Genomic DNA, 24,255 nt, shown 5'->3' with positions numbered 1-24,255 from the left:
TAGCTGGAGCAAGACATCTTACCTAAAGATATGCTTAGAGACATCTTATATGGGATCTCGCCACAAAGATGTGCAGTAATTTCTTTATGGCAGAGTGGACAGGGAAAGGAATTGGCTGGCTGTGGAAGAGCCAGGGGTGTGAGCAACAAATCCATGGAATATAGAGAAGGATTGCCCAAGAGTCTGGTTTAGCAAGAGTGGGTGATAGCAGCAGCTCTTGAATGAAGGTTCTTGGCAGAGGGTCAGGGCTAGATTTCATCCCCCTTCACTCCTGTATGGGTTATTCACCTTTAGCCTGTCCTCTCTGACTGCGTGAATGATGGATTTCTCTGCAGCCAGAGTGCATCCTTTCTGGATATTGTAAAGAGATAGGCGTGGTCATCTTCTAGTTGTTTGTCAGAAAAGATCACTCCCTACTGATCTGGAGGAAAGCCTTTATCCATCTTGGATTTCATCCAAGCTATTCTCTGTGGTGGCACTGAGCTCCACTTGAGCTCCACTGGCACTGAGCTCCACTGGCCTATAGTGCAGCACAGCCCCTATTATGACTGTCTTTTGGATTGCACTAGCACTAAGCAGCCACAGCTGGAGACGCATTGTGCTAGGCATGTACAAACACATAGTGAGAGACTGTATTCCCCAGACTTCTTGTAGTCTTAGTGGACAAGACAAATAAAGAGTCAGAAGGGAAACTGATTCACAGAAAGGTGAAGTGACTTGCACAAGGTCACATGAGGCTAGATTCACAAAGGAACTTGAGCATGGCAATGCTAAGTGTCACCCTGCTTAACTTCAACATGCCTAAAAAAAACACCTGGTTTAAGCACCTAGCTTCTTATACAGTGCATGGGAGACATAGGCCCCTTACAGTGGGATTCACAAAAGCCAGCATGCTAGGCAGCTCTTCCCCTCAGGTAGTCAATGGGAGACATTAAGCCAAGTGGTGTGTGCTCAAAACTGCCCCTCTGTTGGAGATAGATGCCTATAAAATTATTTGGAGCAGAGGGACTGGAGGCCTTTGACTTCCTAAGCAAGTGCTGCAACCATCAGCTAGTCTTTTGCTCTCTTTTGTTCTTTTTCCTTCCACACCTTCCCAGTGATTCGCTCATGATTTATCCAAAGTGGAACAGCTTCAACGGGAGATTCTGAGGGAGCCCCACATCAGGTCTCCAGTGCCCAGTCCACTAGATCATGCAATGTCACACCGAACAAAGACTGTATTAACTGCTGTTTCAACATGTGAAGAGGATCCTTAAAGGCTTTTTAGAGAGGAGGATTTATACATTGTAGAAGGCTGCTTTTTAAATAAACAACCATAATGTGACATGAGCATATCCCCAATAGATGGGGAGGTGATGATGATGTTGGTTAGGAAGAAGGTCCTGCTGTGGGCAGAGGATGCTATAATTATCCACCATGAGGTTTCTGGCACATTCCTCTGAAGCATTTGCTGCTGGCCACTCTGAAACAGGATACTGGGCTGGATGGACCAGTGGTCTGACCTAGTATGGCCATTCTTATATTAATGTTCCACATTCCTGCATTCTGTGCTGGAATGATTAGGATGTAGGTACTGGGGTGAGAATAGTTAGTGAATTATGATTATTCGTGATGATACAGATTGCAAAAACAGCTACTTCATTTTGCATTTTTAGAGATAATCTGCTCCAATTACTTAATATCCCTACTTTGCACTTTTTAAGGGCCTGTTAATTGATGACAAAGAAAGTTACAAATTCATAAAGTTACCAAGTAGCGTGCACTGATTGTACCAACCAAGGACAACTCTTTCAATTCACTGTCATTTTTAAAGAGAAATGTATTGCTCTTTATTTTGAAAAAGCTGCATTATGAATTCTGTGCAGAAAAAAAATCTCATTACTAAGGTGTTTAGCAAAGTCAGGTATTTTAATAACATAGTTCTTCAATAAGCTATGCGACCATTACTGCAGAAGCTGTAGAATCGTAGGGCTTTTCTACCAGCAGAGTTGCACCAATTTAAAATGTGCGATTTTAAAATTTCTTTAAACAGGTGCAAGTCTGTGTAAACACTGATTTCAGTTTAAACCAGTATATTTTAGGTTATGTTGATGAGCAACAGTGAAATAAGTTACTCTTTAAATGAAATGAGTGCCTACAAAGGTGTTTGTATCAGCTTAACTAAGGGTATGTCTACACTGCCCACATTACAGCACGGCCGTGGCGGCGCTGTGATGTGGGCAGTGTAGATGAGCTTTCTCACCGCATAAGAGCGATTAAAAAAAACTCACCCTGAACGAGTGGTGGTAGTTGCTCCCAGCAATAAAGTGCTGTTGATATTGGCACATTTCAGCACTAAAACTTTTGTCGGTCCGGGGTGTGTTTTTTCACGCCCCTGAAGGACTAAAGTTTTAGTGCTGAAAGTGGCAGTATAGACACAGCCTAACTGTTGCAAATTTGTGTGTAGACCAGATCTTAGATTATACATTGTGTGGACCGTGTCTTTCTGTATGTGCCTAACACACACCTTCGTACAGCAACCAGGCACAAATATACTCCCTATGCTTCACTGAGCACAGGAACTGCTCTCTTCTGGTGCCTCTGGGGTGCTGCTTATTTCAAAGGGAAGGTCATAGTCCTGTTCCTTATTCTGCCCACCCAGTAGATATGGCAAATGCTGCACTATCCTAAGGGGAGGTGCCAAAGACCCACTCACCATGCTGTGATGTACAGCAGGTTATTTTGTGCTGCATTAGGGTATAAGGTGGTTCCTTGCTACAGATCTAACCCCTAGTGCCTCTTTTGCTTTGCTTCTTATACTACAAAGGCTAAACTCTCCTCTCTGATCCACACCTCTGATCTCTTCAAAGCTCTTCTGCTCTCCCTGTGTGGAATCCCTATTGTCTTTTATTAGTATTAGTTTGTCTTTCTCCTTCTCAACACAGATTGCCTAGTGAACCCATTCCATTTCTGAAAACAATCTCAGATTCTTTCCTCCAGCTGGTAGTTCGATAGTAGTGAGTGGTTTACTGCGGAGTCAGAGACAATTAGCACTTTGACAACTGACCAAAAACATAGAAAATAAATGCCCTCAAGTTATATACTCAGATCACACTGAAATATCTTGAATGCTCAGTTCACTGCATCATATACTTGCTAAAGTCCTTATGGTCGTTTGCCCTATCTGTTCCAAAAGATCATCCGAGATCTGCTAATCATATTAGGCCTCTTTTGGGGAAGGAGCCATACTTCTCTCTGTTTGTAGAGCACTTGAATTAGCACATTTTACGTGCCGTCATAAAATCATCATTTCAGATTCCCTTTTGCAGAGATTATTGGGTGGGAGTAGGGAGGGCACACTCTCTCCCCCCTCCCCACTTATTTACCTTCTTGAAAAAAGAACAGAAACTATGTAATAAAATAGCCTTGTCTCTAGATGTGAACAGAAGAAGCTCCATTCAGGTGTGGGCGCTGCTTCTTGTATTCTGTTACCTATCATGATTGTTTGCAGAATTATATATAGCAAGAAGGATCGATGCAACAGGAAAACACACTGAACACAACAGATTTAATGCTCCATCACTATAGAATTTCCCTTTCCAGGGCTGCTCTAACCAATCCTAGAAAACAAAGATCCAGAAAAAGATACAATAGTTACAATTAATGAATTCTACAGAAGCCCTTTCTCAGCAAGATCAGACATCTTTCTCTACTTCAGGCAGTCTCTGAGCTGCCTCTTTGAAGTGGCACAGCCCTGTGAGTGGCTGTTATGACATACTCAGGACACTGACTGACCTGGACTTTGAGCCACTAGCACTTCTTTGCTGGCGATATCTGAATTTCTTGTGTTCTGAGATCTTTTTTATCTTCTTTTCTTTTGAAGGTTGTTACACAGTACAAGGTTAGTTTCCTCCTGCTCCAAGCATTCAGAGGAGAGACACCTTTCCCCAAAGCAGCCTAACTTGTAACTTCAATTTTGTATGTACCGTCATTTGCCCCTTGCAAAAGAGAGACCTTTGTGTATGTAAATAGCATATTAATTTACAAATATGGGTAGCTAAATACAAAATTGTGGGAATAAATTATTGTGGGCCAAGTCTTTTGGCCCAAGTGAAGGTTGTGGGAAACCCTGATGGCAGGGACGGGGTGGAAGGATGCAGAGAACTGCACCTTTAGCATGCTGCAGAAATATGCCCTTTCAGGGCTCTATCTGCCATACTATGGCTAATGCTTGAGGTACAGGATAGGCCAGATCAGGGATGTGTGACTCTCTGAACAGTGTCTGTGATTCTGTTGCAGGGGAATGGGGACATGTGAGCCAATGGCAACTATAATCCTCAGGGTGCAGCCTGTTTGGAGAGACTTATGTTTCCATCCTGGAACTGGTCTGCATAAATGCTGTTTACCTAAGTGTTGTGTGCGGGAATTTGAATTGCAGGCATACTTTTACAGACTGAGTTAAGGCCCCTTTGAAAATTTGACCGAAAATGTCTTAAGTAAGCAATCTCTAGAAAATGGGACTGCCTCCCTGGATACTTCAGAACACCTGTCTTTGAGTAATTGCTTGAATAAAACCAGCATAGTGATTTTCGCTAACCAGTGTCTCCTCAAAAAGACATAAAAAGAGGCAGTTTTGATCCTGCTTCCTTTTGACCTATAGCCAGCCCCCTCAAGTACTATGGATTTCCTGTAGATTACCCAGCAGGGGTAAGGAACTGGTTAACTACACTGGCTATCATAGTCTTATTTAGATACCCTTTCCTCACTGAGTGTAGGCAAACTCTTTAGATTCATATTTCTGTGATAACTCATGATGATTTAGTTTGTAATTAGAAAAAAAAAAGATTATGAACTTCGGTAACAGCTTTTAGTTTTTGGAGGAAGATCATGTCTTTATAACACTGAGGAAGCAAAAAGCTTGAATGAGGAGCAATGTGTACTGTTAACTAAGATTATTACAAACTTTCTATGGCATGAGTTAGTAACAAAATGTTCAATTTCTTTTTTCAAAGGTTTTGGGATGTGTGCATAAAATCTACAGTGCACATTGTTTCTACTTCTGTATTTAGTCCAATACACTTTTTAATGGCTGATTTTATTTTTGTGCGAAGTTACAAAATCTTGCTTTCATTTCTTTGTGCCTTTGAATTCTCCTCACAATACATTGTGTTATAAACTTTATGAACTCAGTACACAGTCTTATAGCACCCTCTAGTGGTTAGCAACCTGCACGACACTTTCAAAATACAAGTGTTGGAGCTTGAATTCATAACTTAGCTAGTCACTAAAAATCATGGTCTTAATCAGTGCTTAATTTGTAATGAAGGAGGTGCAAGGGCTCAAGCAATTTTTTAACTTTCATAACTGACGTGGCAAGCCCAGAGTTGCTGGGGCTCAGCCCTGACACAAATTAAGCATTGTCTTAATAAAGACACTGGATTTATGGCTCATTACAACACTGTGAAACCCACTAAACACCCCCTCCCCGCCCCCCATTTTGTCCTATGACTACAGGCCACTTTACCTTGAATGGTCCCTTAGAGTGTGTGCTAACTACTTAGGCTAAACTATCGGTTTGACCTTGTATTTAGCTGTGACATTCTGAATACCTTTCCCAGACCTGAAGAAGAGCTCTGTGTAGCTCAAAAGCTTGTGTGTCACCAGCAGAAGCTGATCCATTAAAAATTATTACCACACCCATCTTGTCTTTCACAGTACAAATGTAATATTCTAGTAGATTTGTTAAAATGACCTCTTTTGGTTAGCCTTCCGTCACTCACCTCCGCTTGACCTTTGCCCAAAATGAAAAGGAGAGAGAGAGAATTGAGAGATGCCTGTGAAGCTTATAACACAAAATTCCACAAGACACAAAGCATCCTTGGTATAAACAAGTACATCCCAAGTGACTTTATTGGACTTGTGGCAGGACTGAATTAGAACCACAGTATTTATTTGCTGTACCCCTCATTCTTTCCCCCACATTCTTCCATTATCTCTTCACTCACTCTGCTTACTATCTTCTTAGGGCATGGCTACACTTGCAGATGTAGAGCGCTGGGAGTTAAACCAGCCTTCGGAGACCGCAGCAGGGAAAACGCTGCCATGTGTTTACACTGTCAGCTGCAAGCGCACTGGCATGGCCACATTAGCAGCTCTTGCAATGCCACAAAGAGCAAGGCATTGTGGTAGCTATCCCAGTGTGCAAATGGCTGCTACGAGCTTTTCAAAGGGGGGGGGGCTGAGTGTGACAGGGAGTGTTTTGAGTGTATGTGCGGGGAGACACAGTGTGTTTTGGGGGGCAGAGAGTGTGTCAGCATGCTGTCTTGTAACTTCAGACAACAGCAGACCCCCCCCACACACACACACACACCAGCAGCATTCCAAACTAATGGTTTGCTTTGACAGGGGATATCTGCATGCCTGCAGCTGATTTCAGTTGGGATGCAGCAAGCTTTATGTTTCTCTTGGAGGTGGATTACCAGGAGTGCTCCAGCTGCAGAGTCCAGGCACTCTACGTGCCTTGCCGGTGTGGACACCTCAGGACTTGGGGTGCCCGGGACTGCTTTAATGCGCTCTAATTTCCAAGCTCTTATACAGCACCATGAAATCACAGTATAAAAATCTCACCATGAGTGAAACTGGTGCACCTACCATTACCACGCATATTGGCACTCATGGGTGCAATTTTTTTGTTTTGTTTTATATAACATGCCTTCCCCAATCCGTTCCCCCCATTCCCATTTAGACTTCTCTTGCTGTTTCTCTGGCCTGTCCTCTTTCCTGCTGCTGTCTTTTTTTACTCCACCAGCCTCATTACAGCACCCCCCCTCCGGCCAAATTCCGCTCCTAGTTGTAGATTGATTTTAAGGGGAGCCCCTCACTTTTATCCCTTTTAGTCTCTTTGGCTGACTGCTTCCTCATTCCCTTCCCCAAGGTCTCACTGCTTGCCCCCTTCCTGTCCCCTTATGCCTCCCTAGTTAGATTAAAGTCTTTTGTGCTTCAGGCATCAACAACATTACATACCCAGTTTAACTTTGAGAAAAGACTAATTGGAGTGTTTGTTTTTCCTAAGCGTTATAAATGAAAGCCCAGTGTTAAAGGAAGTTCTATTTGTTGGTAAGTGTTATATTGTAAGCTCTTTGGGACAGGGATGATAATTTATTCTATTTTTACATAGTGCCAAGCACAATGGGGCCCTGACCTGGTTGAGGCTACTAGATGCTATTAATAAATTAAACAAAATCTGTGGCGTTTTCTTCACTATTAAAAGTTCTATTCCCTACAGGTTTTTAATACCTTGCTCATCACAGTAGTATCTGAGTGCCTGCCAGTAGTGAATGAAGCAATGTGACTCTACATTTGTCACTTGTTTGTTCTCTCACCCTCTCCCCACAGAGAGAGAAGCACGTGCAGTGGTGTGTCTTGTTTTGGTAGGGTGGTGGGTTTTTGCTATTGTTAAATGTAACTGTTGCTGTGTGTTTATATGAGAACAGGCAAGGTCAAAGCAATGTGCCTTGTACATGGAGTGGAAAATAATGAGGTATGTGATAGTCAACTCCTGGGGGAGTTCATTCTACAGTCTCAGATCATCCCTGGAAAAGGTTCTGTTTTCCACACAAACTTTATTGTTATTGTTCAGAGTTTTCCATCATGTCAGAGGAGCATAGTTGTTGACTGTGATCTTTGTTCTGAAGATTTTAATCGTGCTTTAGGTATCCTGGGCCCAGCCCATGATGATGTGTTTTGAAGATAGGGACCGAGACTTTGAACCCAATTTGAAATTCGTGCTGTTGGAGAAGGCTTTCCAAACGTATGTGCTCTTTTCGGGGAAGTAGAATGATAGTTCTTTGCAGCACTTGATACTCAGCTCTAATGCAGGTGGTAGGCACCCAGGATTGATAAAGCCATGTACCACTCTGGATAGTTTTTTGGGGTGAGATTTGGCAGCCTGAATGGTAGCTGACAAGAAGGTTCTCTTGGCCTGTAATATAGACTCAGCAGAGGCGTTCAGGAATTTGTCATGTTTCATCCTGTCTGAATCATCCTTTGTTTTCCACCATTGGTGCTTGAGTTTCCATCCCTCTCTTCATCCAGTGCAGGGTGCCAGAAAACCAGAGAGATCTGTGTGGGTAATGGGTAGAATAGGGCCACTGGTGGGCCAGGGTATGAATGGTGCTCAGTGGTTTGAGCATTAGCCTGCTAAACCCAGGGTTGTGAGTTCAATCCTTGAGGGGACTAGTTGGGGATTGACCCTGCTTTGAGCGGGGGGTTGGACTAGATGACCTCCTGAGGTCCCTTCCAACCTTATGATTCTATTCATTGCAGAATGGTAATGATTCACCAAGTCCAAGGCTACACATCCTATGGGTTGGGTGTTGTTATCTTTAGTAGGCTCTGGAATTTGTTGGGAGTCTGAGTGTTTGTGGTTTAATCAGGATCACTGGTCTTTCCGGGTTACCTAAGTGCTGGAAGCCAAAAAGGAGTTTGAAGAATAGCTAGCCAAAAACTCAAAAGGTAATAAAAATGTTTTTTAAGTACATCAGAAGCAGGAAGCCTGCTAAACAACCAGTGGGGCCCCTGGACAATCAAGATACAAAAGAAGCACTTAAAGACAATAAAGTCATTGCGGAGAAACTAAATGAATTCTTTGCTTCAGTCTTCATGGCTGAGGATGTTAGGGAGATTCCCAAACCTGAGCCGTCCTTTGTAGGTGACAAAACTGAGGAATTGTCACAGATTGAAGTGTCATTAGAGGAGGTTTTGGAATTAATTGATAAATTTAACAGTAACAAGTCACTGGGACCAGATGGCATTCACCCAAGAGTTCTGAAAAAACTCAAATGTGAAATTGCGGAACTGTGAACTATGGTTTGTAACCTGTCCTTTAAATCAGCTTCTGTACCCAGTGACTGGAAGTTAGCTAATGTAACGCCAATATTTTAAAAGGGCTCTAGAGGTGATCCCGGCAATTACAGACCGGTAAGTCTAACGTCATTACTGGGCAAATTTGTTGAAACAATAGTAAAGAATAAAATTGTCAGACACATAGAAGAACATAAATTGTTGGGCAAAAGTCAACATAGTTTCTGTAAAGAGAAATCATGTCTTACTAATCAGAGTTATTTGAAGGGGTCAACAAACATGTGGACAAGGGGGATCCAGTGGACATAGTGTACTTAGATTTCCAAAAAGCCTTTGACAAGGTCCCTCACCAAAGGCTCTTACGTAAATTAAGTTGTCATGGGATAAGAGGACTGGATTGAGAACTGGTTAAAAGACAGGGAACAAAGGGTAGGAATAAATGGTAAATTCTCAGAGTGGAGAGGGGTAACAAGTGGTGTTCCCCAAGGGTCAGTCCTAGGATCAATCCTATTCAACTTATTCATAAATGATCTGGAGAAAGGGGTAAACAGTGAGGTGGCAAAGTTTGCAGATGATACTAAACTGCTCAAAATAGTTCAGACCAAAGCAGACTGTGAATAACTTCAAAAAGATCTCACAAAACTAAGTGATTGGGCAACAAAATGACAAATGAAATTTAATGTGGATAAATGTAAAGTAATGCACATTGGAAAAAATAACCCCAGCTGTACATACAATATGATGGGGGCTAATTTAGCTAAAGGAAGCAGCACATGGCTGCTATTTGTAGGGTCCCTGCATTGGGTCCCAGAGTAGTGGGTAGGTGGGCCCAGATCCTGCCACTGAGGAAGTGATCTAAGCCCCAAGAAGGTGATGAGATTCAGTACTAAAAGCCCAAGAAAGGGGCTAGGATTTAAACAGGCTTAGAGATGGGGCTGAAGACCCTGGACAGGGCCAACCATGGTTGGACCTTTTAGCCTGGAAAAGGTTCCTTCATGTATTTATACTGTGTGTGACTCGGCCAGAGGGCTGCCTGAAGAGATTAACAAACAGGAGGTGCTGGGAGCAAAGAGAGATAGAGAGAGAGAATGCGGGTTCGCACCTAACCTACAGGAGGTAGTCATGAGAGGTGAGTGCACACTATCACACTACTCATTGCTCCTGTTTCCAGATCATTAATGAAGATGTTAAATGAGATGGGCTATAATCCTTCCCACAATTCAATATATTACTGTTTATCATTATTATTTGTTTATAGGCCTTCAGGAAGTTTTTAATCCATATTATTATGTTTCCAAACCAATTTGTATTAATACTGGGAGTAAAATGTTTGGGACATTGAATCAAATGCCTTACTAAATTCGTAATATATTAAGCCAAGTCTTCTCCTGCCTCAGGGCAACTTTACACAGCACGGTGAGCACAAAGCAGCCCTGATACTGGCTTATCTGGCCACAGGTAGATCATCCCACTATCCGCAGGTGGTGGACAGCCACCATAATAACACCATCCTTTCTGCAGCCAAGATAAAGTGTATGTCTCAGCTATCATAATGGTCCATTGGTGCTGTTGGCAGCTGGTGCAAGGGAGAGTATCCTTCAGATTAGACAAGGCTAAGGCAGAACCTTCTCAGAACTAGGGGGGGGGGCACAGAAGTGACTTAGTGCTCCTCATTCTCAGCTGATGCTCTAGCCTATTATCTCTGCCATTTCCCCCTTCGCCTACTAATATTTTAATTCTGTCAATAATCAAAAAGCAGCTAAATTTGCCTGGTAAGATGTGTTCTTTATTAACCCATCATGCTTTTTTTTTTTTTTGGTCCTTTAGATGTTTTGTGATGTCCCCTTCTCTCCCCCAATACTTTTGTTATTTTACTAGTGACAATGATTAGATTTTAAGGGGCCAAGAGTCTTTGGATGTCTGAGCTGATCATCAAATCCTGTCCAAAACTAGCTGGATTATTAGACCTCTGGCTAAAAGAGCACTAGAGAGCTGGGCCAAAAAGGTAAGTATTTTCCAGTGGGTGAAAAAGGAGGAAGGCTTCCCCATTCCCCACCCCCGACCTTTTCTACTGGAGGGAAAGGAAAAAGGGAAAAAATGTGAAGCTGAAACATTTTCAGAGACCAAAATATGTTCAGTTTTTAGCTTTTCAAAAAATTGACAAACTGAAGCTTTCACAAACATTTCTGTTTCACCATAAAGACATTTTCTACTGGAAAAAACACTGACAAAGTTTTCAAGCAGCTTTTGTCCTCTATCTCAGTTTTATTGAGACTGTTGGTGGATCAGCCCTCTCAGAGTTTAGAAGGCCTTAGTAGAGAACAAGATAGCTACACTACTGAAATGAGACTAGTGAATACTAATTGCAAAGGAAATATACCATGAAATACTGCTACCAGTAGGGCAAAATGTGCTCCACGAGAGAAAATTAGATGACAGAACAAACTTCTCTATAGGCAACCCAACTGAATCCTCTTACATTCAGCACTTATCACAGGTAAAGCAGTCAAAGTCAACATCCGCGATTTAAACTGAGATGGAATCCTTTTGCCCCTTTCCCTTTTCTGAAATCCAAACAATTGAAGACTGCATTTTCCTCAGAAATGCAAGCCTTAGTGGAAAGGCTTGAATGGAATTTTCATGATGAAAAGTCTCCAGGTCTAGTACTGTGAGTTGTGATGATAATGCTACATTCTATATATCCTGAAAACTGAATACTGTTGTATACTATCTAAATTATCTGCAAGACACAAAAACTGAGCACATTTTTTCTTCTTGTTATTGCCTCTGACTGGCTGTGAACAAATAATCTCATAGAAGCTTCTATCCTCAATATCACTGAATGCAGATGATAGTCTCTGGGAAAATTGAAAAGACTAAATGCTTGATATGTACCTGGCAAGCAGACTGACAGCTTTGTTTCATTTCACATCACTTGTGAGATCTTTCAGCAATTCCAAAGTATTATGTAAGACTGCAAGATTTAATACGAACAACTGTAATGAAACCAGCCATCCCAAGGCCTTGAATAGTGAATGCTCCAGAGACCTCAGAGAGGAGTCTATGGCAGCAGCAGTGAAACAAGCATACATGCCTGGAAAATTCATCTAGACCACCTACTTTAACTGTTAACTTGAAAATAATCCCTGAATATTTTGCACATTGACTATTTTATCTGCACGTCAAGAAGTGCACCCAACTCAAAGTGAATTGTGGGAGTCTGATTGTAGGTAGATTGCTATGAAAGACTGAAAACTGTTTGGTTCAGCACACCATTTATAGGATTACCAACTGTGTGTAAAAGTAGTCACCTGAAACTGTGCTAAAGCATTGAGGCAGTGACATTTTCCAACCTTAACCAATCAGGTACTATCACTGCAGAACCCACTACAGGCACCAATCAACATTTCACTGTAAAGCCGTATATTATTTAGACAGTCTAAAACAGCATTCTGGATTAAAGTTGCAATAAGGTTTCAGAACTAAACAGAATCAAAGAATAATAAAGTCTGGGTTGGTGGATTCATCTGTTCATAAGTGTAAATTTGTATATTACTATTAGATTGAACATGAAGTTGCATGAGAACGTGCATAAAATGAGGAATGTAGGATAGTCATGGGGGGGGTGGTTTTACCTCTGTATATGGCCCTGGTGAGACTGTTACTGGAATAGTGTCCAATTCTAATGTTCACACTTTAAATACATGTTGGGAAAAATTGGAGAGGGTACAGAGAAGAGCCACAAGAATTATTCAAGGACTAGAGAATATGAACCTGAGTGAGTCACATATTAAGTTAGTATGTTACACACCTTCTGTAACATTCTAGTGTTTCATAACCAGTTCATTGCCAACATGCTAGTCAGGGAGAAACAATTTCAAAATGTGGCCTTTCTGCCTTAGCAATAAAATGTTCCATATACAGATTCTCATTGCAAAGAGTGAATGAGCTGAGGTTAGTGCAGGAAAGATTATAAAGATATTAATCCAACAACTTGGTGGCTATTAGAATTAGTCAAACATCTTAACATTGAGATTTTCATGAAAATTTTGAATTTTGACTAAAAATAAAGTGGTATATTGGCAAAACTCTTCACCTGTTTTCTTCAACCATTTCTAGTTGAACTAGATATCTGATATGGGATTACGTAGTAGTGATTAACAGCATGGACCCAGGTTAACTGGGGAGGAGACCCAATGACTTTAGACTAATCGTGTCTGTTGTTAACAGCCATCAAATTCAGACTGTTAGTTTTAAATAACTCTAGAACAAAATTTAGGAGACGTAATGCAGACAGAAAATAGGGAAAGAAACTATTTTCTATGTTAAATCAATTCTTGAAGGTTGGCACTAGCTGTTTTAACACCTGTTATTTTTAACCAATATAAACCATGGCTATTTCATTTTCGCTCTGTGATGTAAGAGTCTGGGTGCCTTCTCTTTCCTGTACCTCACACCCTTTCCTCCACCTCATTATCTCCAGAGTATTCTGTTTTTAATGGTTATAACTGTTGTTTTGTTACATCAACCCACTGAGATCACTGACTTGTAAAACTGTGGTATGAAGCCTTAAGAGTGAGGAACGCTTTTATAACATCCTTTCACCTACCCACTAACACCCTAGCCTTCAGCCCCAAAGGCCTAGACTTACACTGTACCTATATATAGCACCTTCCCCAGAATCATAACTGTTCCCACAGTCAGAATTGCTTCACTTGGAAAGTGGTACTTTTGACACTTTTACTGAAGTTGTAGCATCATATAGGAATCAGTATCCTGCAAGGGACACCAACATGACCATAAAAATTGTGTGCCAGTCCCGACATGGGGTTAAATAGGAACTATTACTGGTATATCAATTGTCTTCTTGCATGAGCTGGAGAGAGAGAGAGAGCATGTATGTCTGTCAGAGAAAAATTGAGTCTTTAAATTTCCTTTCCTGCTCATTTATTTTGCACGTCTGCTCTACCCCATGCCACCCAAGTTGTGCACATATTGGCAGCTGAATTTACCCTCTGCTTTGTGTCATTGTTTAGATACTTTGTGAAAGAGCTACAACTAGAAAAGTCTCATTATCTCTACAGTTCAGTCATGTAGTAATATGGCCATCAGAAAGGTGGCGCTGTTGTATTATGTTTTCCACCTACTTTACTACTAATCATGAAGGTGACAGGTTTCAGAGGGGTAGTGATGTTAGTCTGTATAGCAAAAATAACGGAGTCCTAGTGGCAACTTCGAAACTAACAAATTTATTTGGGCATAAGCTTTCATGGGCTAAAACCCACTATCTTTTCATGTGATTATATATAAATTCACACATACTGCTACTGTATTTTTCACTCCATGCATCTGATGAAGTGGGTTTTAGCCCATGAAAGCTTATGCCCAAATACATTTGTTGGAACCACAAGGACTCCTCGTTGTTTTCATTTGTGAGGGTGGTGTCTGTGGATTTCAAAAGTATTCATCAAAGTTAGAGGCAATTTGTTTTTAAATACCCCATCCTTTTGTTTAAAAAGCATGTGTTTTTTTTTAGTAGAATTTGTTTCGATTAACAGGAACTGTGGTAAAAACAAAAAAAAATCTACACAGTATTAATAAAAGAAAAAGACAGAGTTTGAAGTTAGCTGAATTGCATGGGTGCAACTGAGAAGAGACTTTGGCCTATTGTATGAAATCTATCCAGAGTCTAACCCAGGATTAAGTGACAGGTTTTTAAGCAGCCAAGAACATTTGGAGTTCTGGAAGATGTGAATTTTTCTTTATAGCTCCAGGTTTGGGATGCTTGTTGCAGTTAAAACTAATATTCACTTTTTGACTTCCCTATCACTGTTAATCTGCTATTGCTGCAGAAAGACAAGATTAGGCATAACACATAGGCAGGTGGTAATATATCAGAGGTGAGACTCCTGCCACAGGATCTTACATTCTTATGAATTGATATAGATTTGTATGTACTACATCAGGTAAGTTTGTGATGCTTACAATGCTATCTTAGGGGGATACGTTATAAGAAAAATATTTCGGAATTAACCCTTCTTTCTTCTTGTTTCAGACAGGAACAACCAGAATAACAAGGAGGCTTTCTTTACAAGCCCACTTAATTTCTAATTATTTTCTGATTACAGTGGGAGAAACTACAGATGACAACAAGTGAAAGAAGGAAGATAGTCTGTTCAGTTACATTCCATATTATTGCTATTACCTGCGTTGTTTGGTCATTATATGTTTTGATAGATCGGACTGCTGAGGAAATTAAGCAAGGCAATGACAATGGTAAGTGACTTTATCTCCTTCATTGCTAACATAGTGAGGGAAACATTAGAAATGCAGATAGACAGCGAGGCACTTTTTATTTGTAAATATATAACAGGATTATAGGGAATTGATTTGATGACAAAGCAAAGGACACAATTCAGTTTACAAACCTGGTTTTTGCTGAATATATTTTCTTTCCTGCAGTTGAGATCACAGTTCAATGCACGCATCACAACTACTAAACCATTCAATTCATTCTTTTCATTTTACTTCAATAGCTGGACTTTTTTTAAGCTACAATTAAAAATTGATGAGTGAAACTTTAAAGTTCACTGCAAGTTCAGTTCAGAGCATCGAAAAGATTTAAGCTGCCCATCTGACCTATTGAAACCTCTGTCTCCTACAAAACTGGGGTAGACATCTTGCAACAGGCTTTCTTAGAAGATTTCAAGCAAGTTAACTTCTAGTCCCAGCAGGAAACACTGCATGAAATTCACCCGAGTGTTGAAAGTCCTGTGCAGCCCTTAATGTGGGAATTAAGTATCACAGAGGTCCTTTCCTTCATTCTCTGCACACAGCTGGATTTCATCCTTTCACTGCAGCCTTTATTGTGATATTTCAGCACTTCCAGTTCTAGTGAGAATGCAGACATGCAAACATTGAGAAAAATGAGGGAGAGGGAGGAGTTACTGGAACAGTTTAGAACAGGGGTAGTCTATTTTTGTCAAGGTCTACATTTCTTCATCAAGGTATAGGCAAGGTCCAGGATCCAGAGGAAATAATAAGTAAATAGAAATATTTTGGGGTCTGTTCAAAAGCATCTGGCAGTCCAGATTTGGCCTGTGGTCCATCTATTGACTATCCCTGATTTAGAACCTTAAAAAAAAGTTTTGGTTATTATTTCAGTAGTAGAATAGTACAATCCCTTCCTGGATGCCACAGGACTGTGGCCTCAGTGTGCTAGAGGGCATTTGAATGCAAGATGGGATTTACATAGCTGATTTGTTTTATAGACTACAGTGGATTAATGAACTAAGCAGATATTGCCAACATGCATATAGTATACTACTTTAGTAGAGTTGAAAATGCTATGCTGCTTTTAGTTACAAGAATCCATTTAGGTAAAAATTAACACATGGGAACAAATCCTGGCTATGGATACACCCCTTGGCACTCAGTGAAATCAGTGAGGAAATAGATTAGCACATTCAAAACTGCAGACAACTGCAAAGCTCCCATCGCCTACAGTGATTCAACAGCAGGCCCACTCTTCTTCATATTGAAATTCAGAACTCTGATTTACTACCCAAAAAGCTCCACGCTAGCCAGGAAGATGGGGGGGGGGAATCCTTAAAAGTATGTTTCCCTATTTCCGCTTGGTGTACTTACTCCAGGGTCTGGTGATATGACAGAAGTATCTAATCAAAGGAGCTTGTGCGAATCAGCATAGCTCCACTGCCTTCAGCAGAGCTACAGTGATTTACTGCAGCTGAGGCTATTACCTGGTGTGTAACTTTTCAAAACTAACAGCACATCTCAACAGCCATCACTAGTAGGTAGGATTTTCAGAAGCTTCTAAGTCAGTGTGTGGAGTAGCTGTCATTGTCTTAACAAGGAGACTATCCCTGTCACTTGAGTAGGAGTCCAACTGACTTTCACTGGAACATGTGCTAAAGTCACTTTGACTTTCAAAAGTGCCACCCTGAAAAAGTTAGCATTTACCAGCAATTTCCATGATAGGGAAATCTTTGGTAATCAAACACCATTCTGTGATTATTTCAATGATTTCTCACTTACAAAGATTTTTCTAAGGCAAGCCAGTTGCATAAGCAGCAAAAACAGATGATTCAACTAGGGCTGTTGATTAATTGCAGTTAACTCACACAATTAACTCAAAAATTAATTGTGATTAATCACACTGTTAAATACATTTTAATTGGTATTGTATTGTTTAATATTTTGGATGTTTTTCTACATTTTCAAATATTTCATAGAATCATAGAATATCAGGGTTGGAAGGGACCTCAGGAGGTCATCTAGTCCAACCCCCTGCTCAAAGCAAGACCAATTCCCAACTAAATCATCCCAGCCAGGGCTTTGTCAAGCTTGACCTTGAAAACCTCTAAGGAAGGAGATTCCACCGCCTCCCTAGGTAACCCATTCCAGTGCTTCACCATCCTCCTAGTGAAAAAGTTTTTCCTAATATCCAACCTAAACCTCCCCCACTGCAACTTGAGATCATTACTCCTTGTTCTGTCATCAGGTACCACTGAGAACAGTCTAGATCCATCCTCTTTAGAACCCCCCTTTCAGGTAGTTGAAAGCAGCTATCAAATCCCCCCCTCATTCTTCTCTTCTGCAGACTAAACAATCCCAGTTCCCTCAGCCTCTCCTCATAAGTCATGTGCTCCAGCCCCCTAATCATTTTTGTTGCCCTCCGCTGGACTCTCTCCAATTTTCCCACATCCTTCTTGTAGTGTGGGGCCCAAAACTGGACACAGTACTCCAAATGAGGCCTCGCCAATGTCGAATAGAGGGGAATGATCACGTCCCTCGATCTGCTGGCAATGCTCCTACTTATACAGCCCAAAATGCCGTTAGCCTTCTTGGCAACAAGGACACACTGTTGACTCATATCCAGCTTCTCGTCCACTGTAACCCCTAGGTCCTTTTCTGCAGAACTGCTTCCTAGCCATTCGGTCCCTAGTCTGTAACAGTGAATGGGATTCTTCTGTCCTAAGTGCAGGACTCTGCACTTGGCCTTGTTGAACCTCATCAGGTTTCTTTTGGCCCAATCCTCCAATTTGTCTAGGTCCCTCTGTATCCTATCCCTATCCTCCAGCATATCTGCCACTCCTCCCAGTTTAGTGTCATCTGCAAACTTGCTGAGAGTGCAGTCTACGCCATCCTCCAGATCATTAATGACTTAATTTCTATTACAACACAGAATACAAAATGTACAGTGCTCACTTTATATTATTTTTATTACAAATATTTGCACTATATAGATGATACAAGAAATAGTATTTTTCAATTCAGCTCATACAAGCACTTTAGTGCAATCTCTTTATCATGAAAGTTGAACCTACAAATGTAGAATTATGTACAAAAAACAACTGCATTCAAAAATAAAACAATGTAAAACTTTAGCGCCTACAAGTCCACTCAGTCCTACTTCTTGTTCAGCCAATCACTAAGACAAACAAGTTTGTTTACATTTACAGGAGATACTGTTGACTGCTTCTTATTTACGTCACCTGAAAGTGAGAACAGGCGTTCGCTTGGTGCTTTGGCATTGCATTTTGGCAAAGAAGGTACCAATGTTAGATATCTAAAAGTAGCTACAGCACTCGACCCAAGGTTTAAGAATCTGAAGTGCCTTCCAAAAATCTCAGAGGGACAAGATGGGAGCATGTTTTCAGAAGTCTTAAATGAGCAACACTCAGATGCAGAAACTACAGAATCCAAACCACCAAAAAAGAAAATCAACCTTCTTCTGGTGACATTTGACTTAGATGATGAAAATGAACATGTTGGTCTGCACTGCTTTGGATCATTATTGAGGAGAACATGTCATCAGCATGGACGCATGTCCTCTGGAATACTGGTTGAAGCATGAAAGGACATATGAATTTTTAGCGCATCTGGCACATAAATATCTTGGGACACTCGCTACAACAGTGCTATGCAAATGCCTGTTCTCACTTTCAGGTGACATTGTAAACAAGAAGCAGGCAGCATTATCTCCTGCAAATTGTAACCAAACTTGTTTGTCTGAGTGATTAGCTGAAGTAGGAGTGAGTGGACTTGTAGGCTGTAAAGTTTTACATTGTTTTATTTTTGAATGCAGTTGTTTTTTTAACATAATTCTACATTTGTAAGTTCAACTTTCGTGATAAAGAGACTGCACTGCAGTACTGGTATTAGGTGAATTGAAAAATACTATTTCTTTTGGTTTTTTTCAGTGCAAATATTTGTAATAAAAATAGAAAGGAAGAACTATACACTTTGTATTCTGTGTTGTAACTGAAATCAATATGTTTGAAAATGTAGAAAACATCCAAATATATTTAAATAAATGGTATTCTATTATTGTTTAACAATGTGATTAATCTCAATTGTTTTAATTACTTGACAGCCCTAGATTAAACTCTAATTACTGCTCTAGTGGTTACAACTAAACCTGGCAGTTGACCACCAGTAGATTCTAATCATAGGGCTGACATCATATCTGTCTTGGAGTGCCTCTCGCTTGTGACTTCTTTGTCACATTAGAAAGTTGTTCAATTTCTCTCTGCCTCAATTTTCCCATATGTAAAAGCTGGATAACTGAATACCTATCACCATTGCTGTGAAGCTTAAATTATCTTGTTTCACCTTGATCATGATTTGCACTCTATATGTAATAAGGATTTTTAAAGATCGTCCATATGTGACTAATAAATTTATTTAAAGTATTTAGAAAGCAGCATTGATACAGAGGCTTATGACATGCAGTCTCAAAACCACAGACTTGCATATTATGTATTAACGCCAACACTGTCATCATTAGATCTGATGCAGTAATGCACAACTGAGGTCCCCCCCCCAAATTTAGTCATACTGCTAAACATACAAAGCAGCTGCAGTGATGTTAATTATCATGTGATGATAAAGCTGTTCCCAGTAATTGATTTTGTAAAGTTCTGAGACTAGTTCTAAGCTAAAGTGAATCATTTTAGCGTTACTGAGTTCAAATTCTCTGATCTGTAGCTTTAGTGTCATCACCAATGGAGCCTTTTCTACAATTACAATAAGACCTTTGAAGAGTTTTTCCTGTTTTTGAACTAAGAGCAAAGGGTGCAATGAGCAAAAACAATACCAGGAACTGTAAAGTTCTTATTTAACTAAGCAGGAAAATAGCAATGTATTGATTTAGAGAAGGGAAAAAAAAAACTACAAAGAGAAAGAGGCATAAAAAACAAAAAAGCTGTGGTGCTGTTTTATTCACTACGTGGATTTCTTCCCACTAATTTGCTATTGAGCCAGTGCTACAGCATCATACCAAGGGAACATAATGGTACTGTAGGTGCCACTGTTCAATTAGGATAAAATAGGGTGTGCCAGGTATATTTACAGACCCTTAGCATGCAGCAAACTAGGGTCTAAAACTATAGTGCACCAAATAACCATGTGGCCCTTGCTACCACTCATTATGAAACTTTGTGCATGGTAGCAGGGTCCACGCAGCAACTTAGTGTGTAGCAGACCAGTACACTGTACATACCCTGGCTTGTGGCACACTTGAGTCTCCTTATAGACCAGCCATCAAACTTCAACTGTGTTAAATACATTAAAAAACCCACAAAACAAAAGTTTATTTCTTTAAGTAGTAGGGCCCAAAGCCCAGTGACCTGGCCATTCCAGTGTAGAAAATTACATTCTGCCTACTTAAAATAGATACTATGGGCATGGGTACAATCATAAACATGTCTGCTGTTTTAAGGACACTTATCTTTCTGTCCTAGGACCTGATACTGTTAAATCAAAACTCCCCTAATGTGCTAGATGTTTAGGGATCTGATCTTGTTTCTATGATCAAGGGAACAGCTGCTATCTTCTACTATAACAACAGCTGCACTTCATGTGTGTGACTGTATATGTACGGTACAAAGAGCATTAGGGATCCTTTGAAAAGAATAATGTTATGTCAACATTATGCAATACTGGAATGTATAGGCTACAGCAAAGACAAGGAATCAGCAAGACATTATGAAATGATGATGATACTAATTATAACTTGTTTGTTTGAAAGGTGTCCTTGAATGGCCATTTTGGACAAAACTGGTTGTGGTAGCAATTGGGTTCACTGGAGGCCTAGTCTTCATGTACGTACAGTGTAAAGTCTACATTCAGTTGTGGCGCAGATTGAAGGCTTACAATCGAGTGATCTTTGTTCAAAACTGCCCGGACACTGCCAAAAAACTGGAGAAGAACTCTTCATGCATTCAGAACTCTGAAACCAAGGATGCTGTGGTAGTACCAGTATCACAGACAGGTACAAACTCACAGCAATCAGCTGAAGAAATGACCTCTGAGGTCATGCCAGTTTGACAGAGGTGGCATTATTTCTTTATTGAAGGTGTGCATGTTTTTTACTCCACGGCCACTACAGAAAGTGGAAACAATCATGCATTTTAAATAAAAGAACAAAAAACCCTGACCAGGGAAATGGATACAGTGAAGCAACATGCATTACTTATGGAATGTGACCGTTTGTGAAATAGTTTCTCAGTCAGCCAGGTGTAGTGGAAGTGTAGAAAGCACAACAGATAACAATTCTAACAGACAGTGTCAAACAGACATGACAAAATGACCTTTTTAAACTGGATGACCAGGAGGAATTGGAAACAGACCTGCTATAACTGTTCTGTTACAGAAAACATCAACAACTTTCCATCTATTTGTTACCACTAGGCATCCTATTTGCTAATCATCATCATCTTAAAAATACACTTCAAGGTGACACTACTAAAAAGTCATTTGCATTAAACTTGTATCAACAAAGTAAACAGACCTGCACCATGTCACTCACTTTCTAAATCTCAAAGTCATTGTTCAACAGGTGAATGGCTACATTGGAGCCTGAATGTTTTGGCAGCCATGTGAGGTGAGGATATGTGAAGCACACATTCAGTGCTTTTGGATAGGTGTGTGTTTTTTTTTGTTTGTTTGTTTGTTTTTTGCAAAATAAGCAATTTCAACAAGTAGTCTTCAAGTCCTCTAATTGCCTCAAACAATTCCTTGGTCCCATAAAATACAAGTATTATTTAGCCACAAGGCTAAAATTATTAGCTCTACATCTGGAACAACACCTTTAGTGCTGCTTATCTTAAAGTAAAATAAATGACACTTGTTAAGTGAATTAATGTGAACTCTGCCAATATATGTAGAAAGGATATATAGAAAAGTTTTTCTCCAAAATGGAAAAAGACAAAGTATAATCGGAGGCATTACAGGTTGAAGCATGGAGGTCATTACAAAAGAATATGAAATGAATTTATACCCTCACACCCCTAGGAATGACAGTTAAAGACTGAGCAGGGGCAGAATATTTTAAGAGTTCATGCTTCAGCAATTAAGGTAATCACAAAAGAGCATACCTGGACCTATTAAAAGATGCCAGTATCACCCTGTTCTGACTTGACATTGAGCGATTACGGATTCAGCAGTTCAGTTGTTAATTTTGTGTTTTGAGCATTTTCATGTAAAACTGAAGTGTGAATAACATTAAAGAGTGCAATAGATAAATGAATGTAGATAAAATGATATCAAACAAAGGTGAGTTACATAAAGAATTTTGTGATTCACTTCCAATTGCTGTGGTGTTTATTATTGGGACAGGCGAGCGAAAGTGGCCAGAAGTAGCTGTGCATTGGTTTGGGTAAGTCTGGGGACTATAGTAAATTAGGGCCCTCTTTGATCACGTGTTTAGGAAACTGGTGTGTGCATGTGGGGGGAGGCCAGAAAATCAAACAAATCATTTTGTGGATGTAATGTACCAAGCAGAATCTACCCTGCAGAATGTAATTATCCTGAATTTTCTAACCTTAAAGCACCATTAAATGTCAGTTGTCTTGCAAGTACTGTGCAATTGAGTCTTAGTTTCAGTTCAAAAGGAGATATACTTAAACTGAAATTGTCCCCTGAAGAGAATTTAGGGAAAGTGAAGTATTTAGTGTCTACTCCAAAGCCCACTGAACACCACTGTAATTCTCCCATTGACTACAGGGGCTTGGACTAGGCCTTTAATCCCTTACAGCATTATTGAGGCCCTTTCCTTGCCGTTTTTATTTAGTTTAACATTTTCTGGGAATTTATCAGTTTGTTACAAAAATTTAAAAAGGATGAAAATCTGCAGAAAAAAATTAACTTTGCACTTTTCTGAGTAAATATGGGGTAAATCTCACTGCTCCTGTTTTTTGCTTTTCTTTTGTTAACTTTCAGAAAACTCCTAGTGGTCTGAAAGGTAGTCAGATACAGTTTTTTTATTTTCAACCCATTTTAGTATGAAAACTAATTCCCTAACTTTTATCCATGTTCTCTGTAAAGCTGGAAATGGGCATGAGATTGACAATCGTACATAAGCCAGTATTCAAATAATTCCCTGCTCTGGAAGCAGAGATGGTGGCTTAAGCAACACTTTCTTTAACTTCAGTGGCAGTTTTGCTTGGATAAGGATTGCAGAATTACTACATACTAGTGAGGAATTGTGGAACATAAACAAAATGCTTCTGTCCCCTATAATGGGCATGGACGACTTCTTTCCTTGTTTCTTAAAATTTGTTTCCATTTCCAGAACTAATGCTTTCAATTACTCATTTTAAAACAGTTAGTGACAATGCACCACTTACCTTTGTGTTAGTACCATTGGACTGGGTAGAATTCCTCCTCCTATTATTTCATATAGTGCTATAGCTTGAAAGCAAATGTTTATTTTCCTGGTCTGTCCACAACAATACATTCCCCATCATCGGATCAAGCCCTTTTTTATATATCTGTACACTGCAGACACACTTCATCTATGAAGAAAATATTTTACACTGTGTAATACTTGGAAGTAAGAGTTGTTACTTGTTTAACCCCATTTTCTTTTCCAAAAAAGGTGGTTTTTTTGTGAGTGAATATGTACTGAAAGAAGGGGCGGGTGCTTAAGGGAAACAAAATGAATATAACTGCTAATTGTTGTAGAACAAATTTGTATTTGTATTAAACAAATGACCCAAACCACTGCAGTTTTCCATATTCTGTATGTATTTTAAGTGGTAGAAACGATCTTACCACCATATAGTATATTTAAGTTTCCAAAAGAAAAACAAAGCAAACATACATTTTGCATAAAGTGTGACATTCCTTCAACAGGACAAAACATTTTCACATCCCATTTTTCTCCACAGGCAGAACTCCGAGCATAATTATAAGTGAATTTGTTGGGAGGATTCCATCTTTCTGATCCCTCCCCATTGTCTGTCTTAACCAAAATCTTTTCCTGGGTGCATAACTTAAGTTTTAAAAAGCCCCCTTTGTACAGAATTCCAGCAAGCATGGGCCCCATCATTTTCATAGGATAGTCTGCTACAACTGTGCTCTGGATAATCAAAATGTCATTAGATAATA

The 24,255-nt window shown here is 40.0% G+C and overlaps 1 protein-coding gene across 22 annotated transcripts in view; it reads left to right on the top strand.

Moving 5' to 3' along the window:
* MARCHF1 (membrane associated ring-CH-type finger 1) overlaps positions 1-23,860 on the top strand; it is a 471,750-nt gene extending 447,890 nt beyond the window's left edge. For all 22 annotated transcript variants that reach the window (XM_039539330.1, XM_039539334.1, XM_039539327.1 and 19 more), the window contains 2 exons: positions 14,970-15,117; positions 20,894-23,860. In XM_039539330.1, the coding sequence (XP_039395264.1) occupies positions 14,970-15,117; positions 20,894-21,192 (447 nt within the window). In that variant the 3' untranslated portion in view covers positions 21,193-23,860. The remainder of the gene's footprint in view (positions 1-14,969; positions 15,118-20,893) is intronic.
* Positions 23,861-24,255: the final 395 nt, after the last annotated feature.

The sequence above is a fragment of the Mauremys reevesii genome, linkage group 5, assembly GCF_016161935.1.
Source record: "Mauremys reevesii isolate NIE-2019 linkage group 5, ASM1616193v1, whole genome shotgun sequence".
Lineage (NCBI taxonomy): Eukaryota > Metazoa > Chordata > Testudines > Geoemydidae > Mauremys > Mauremys reevesii.
This window is presented reverse-complemented; position numbering and strand designations above follow the sequence as displayed.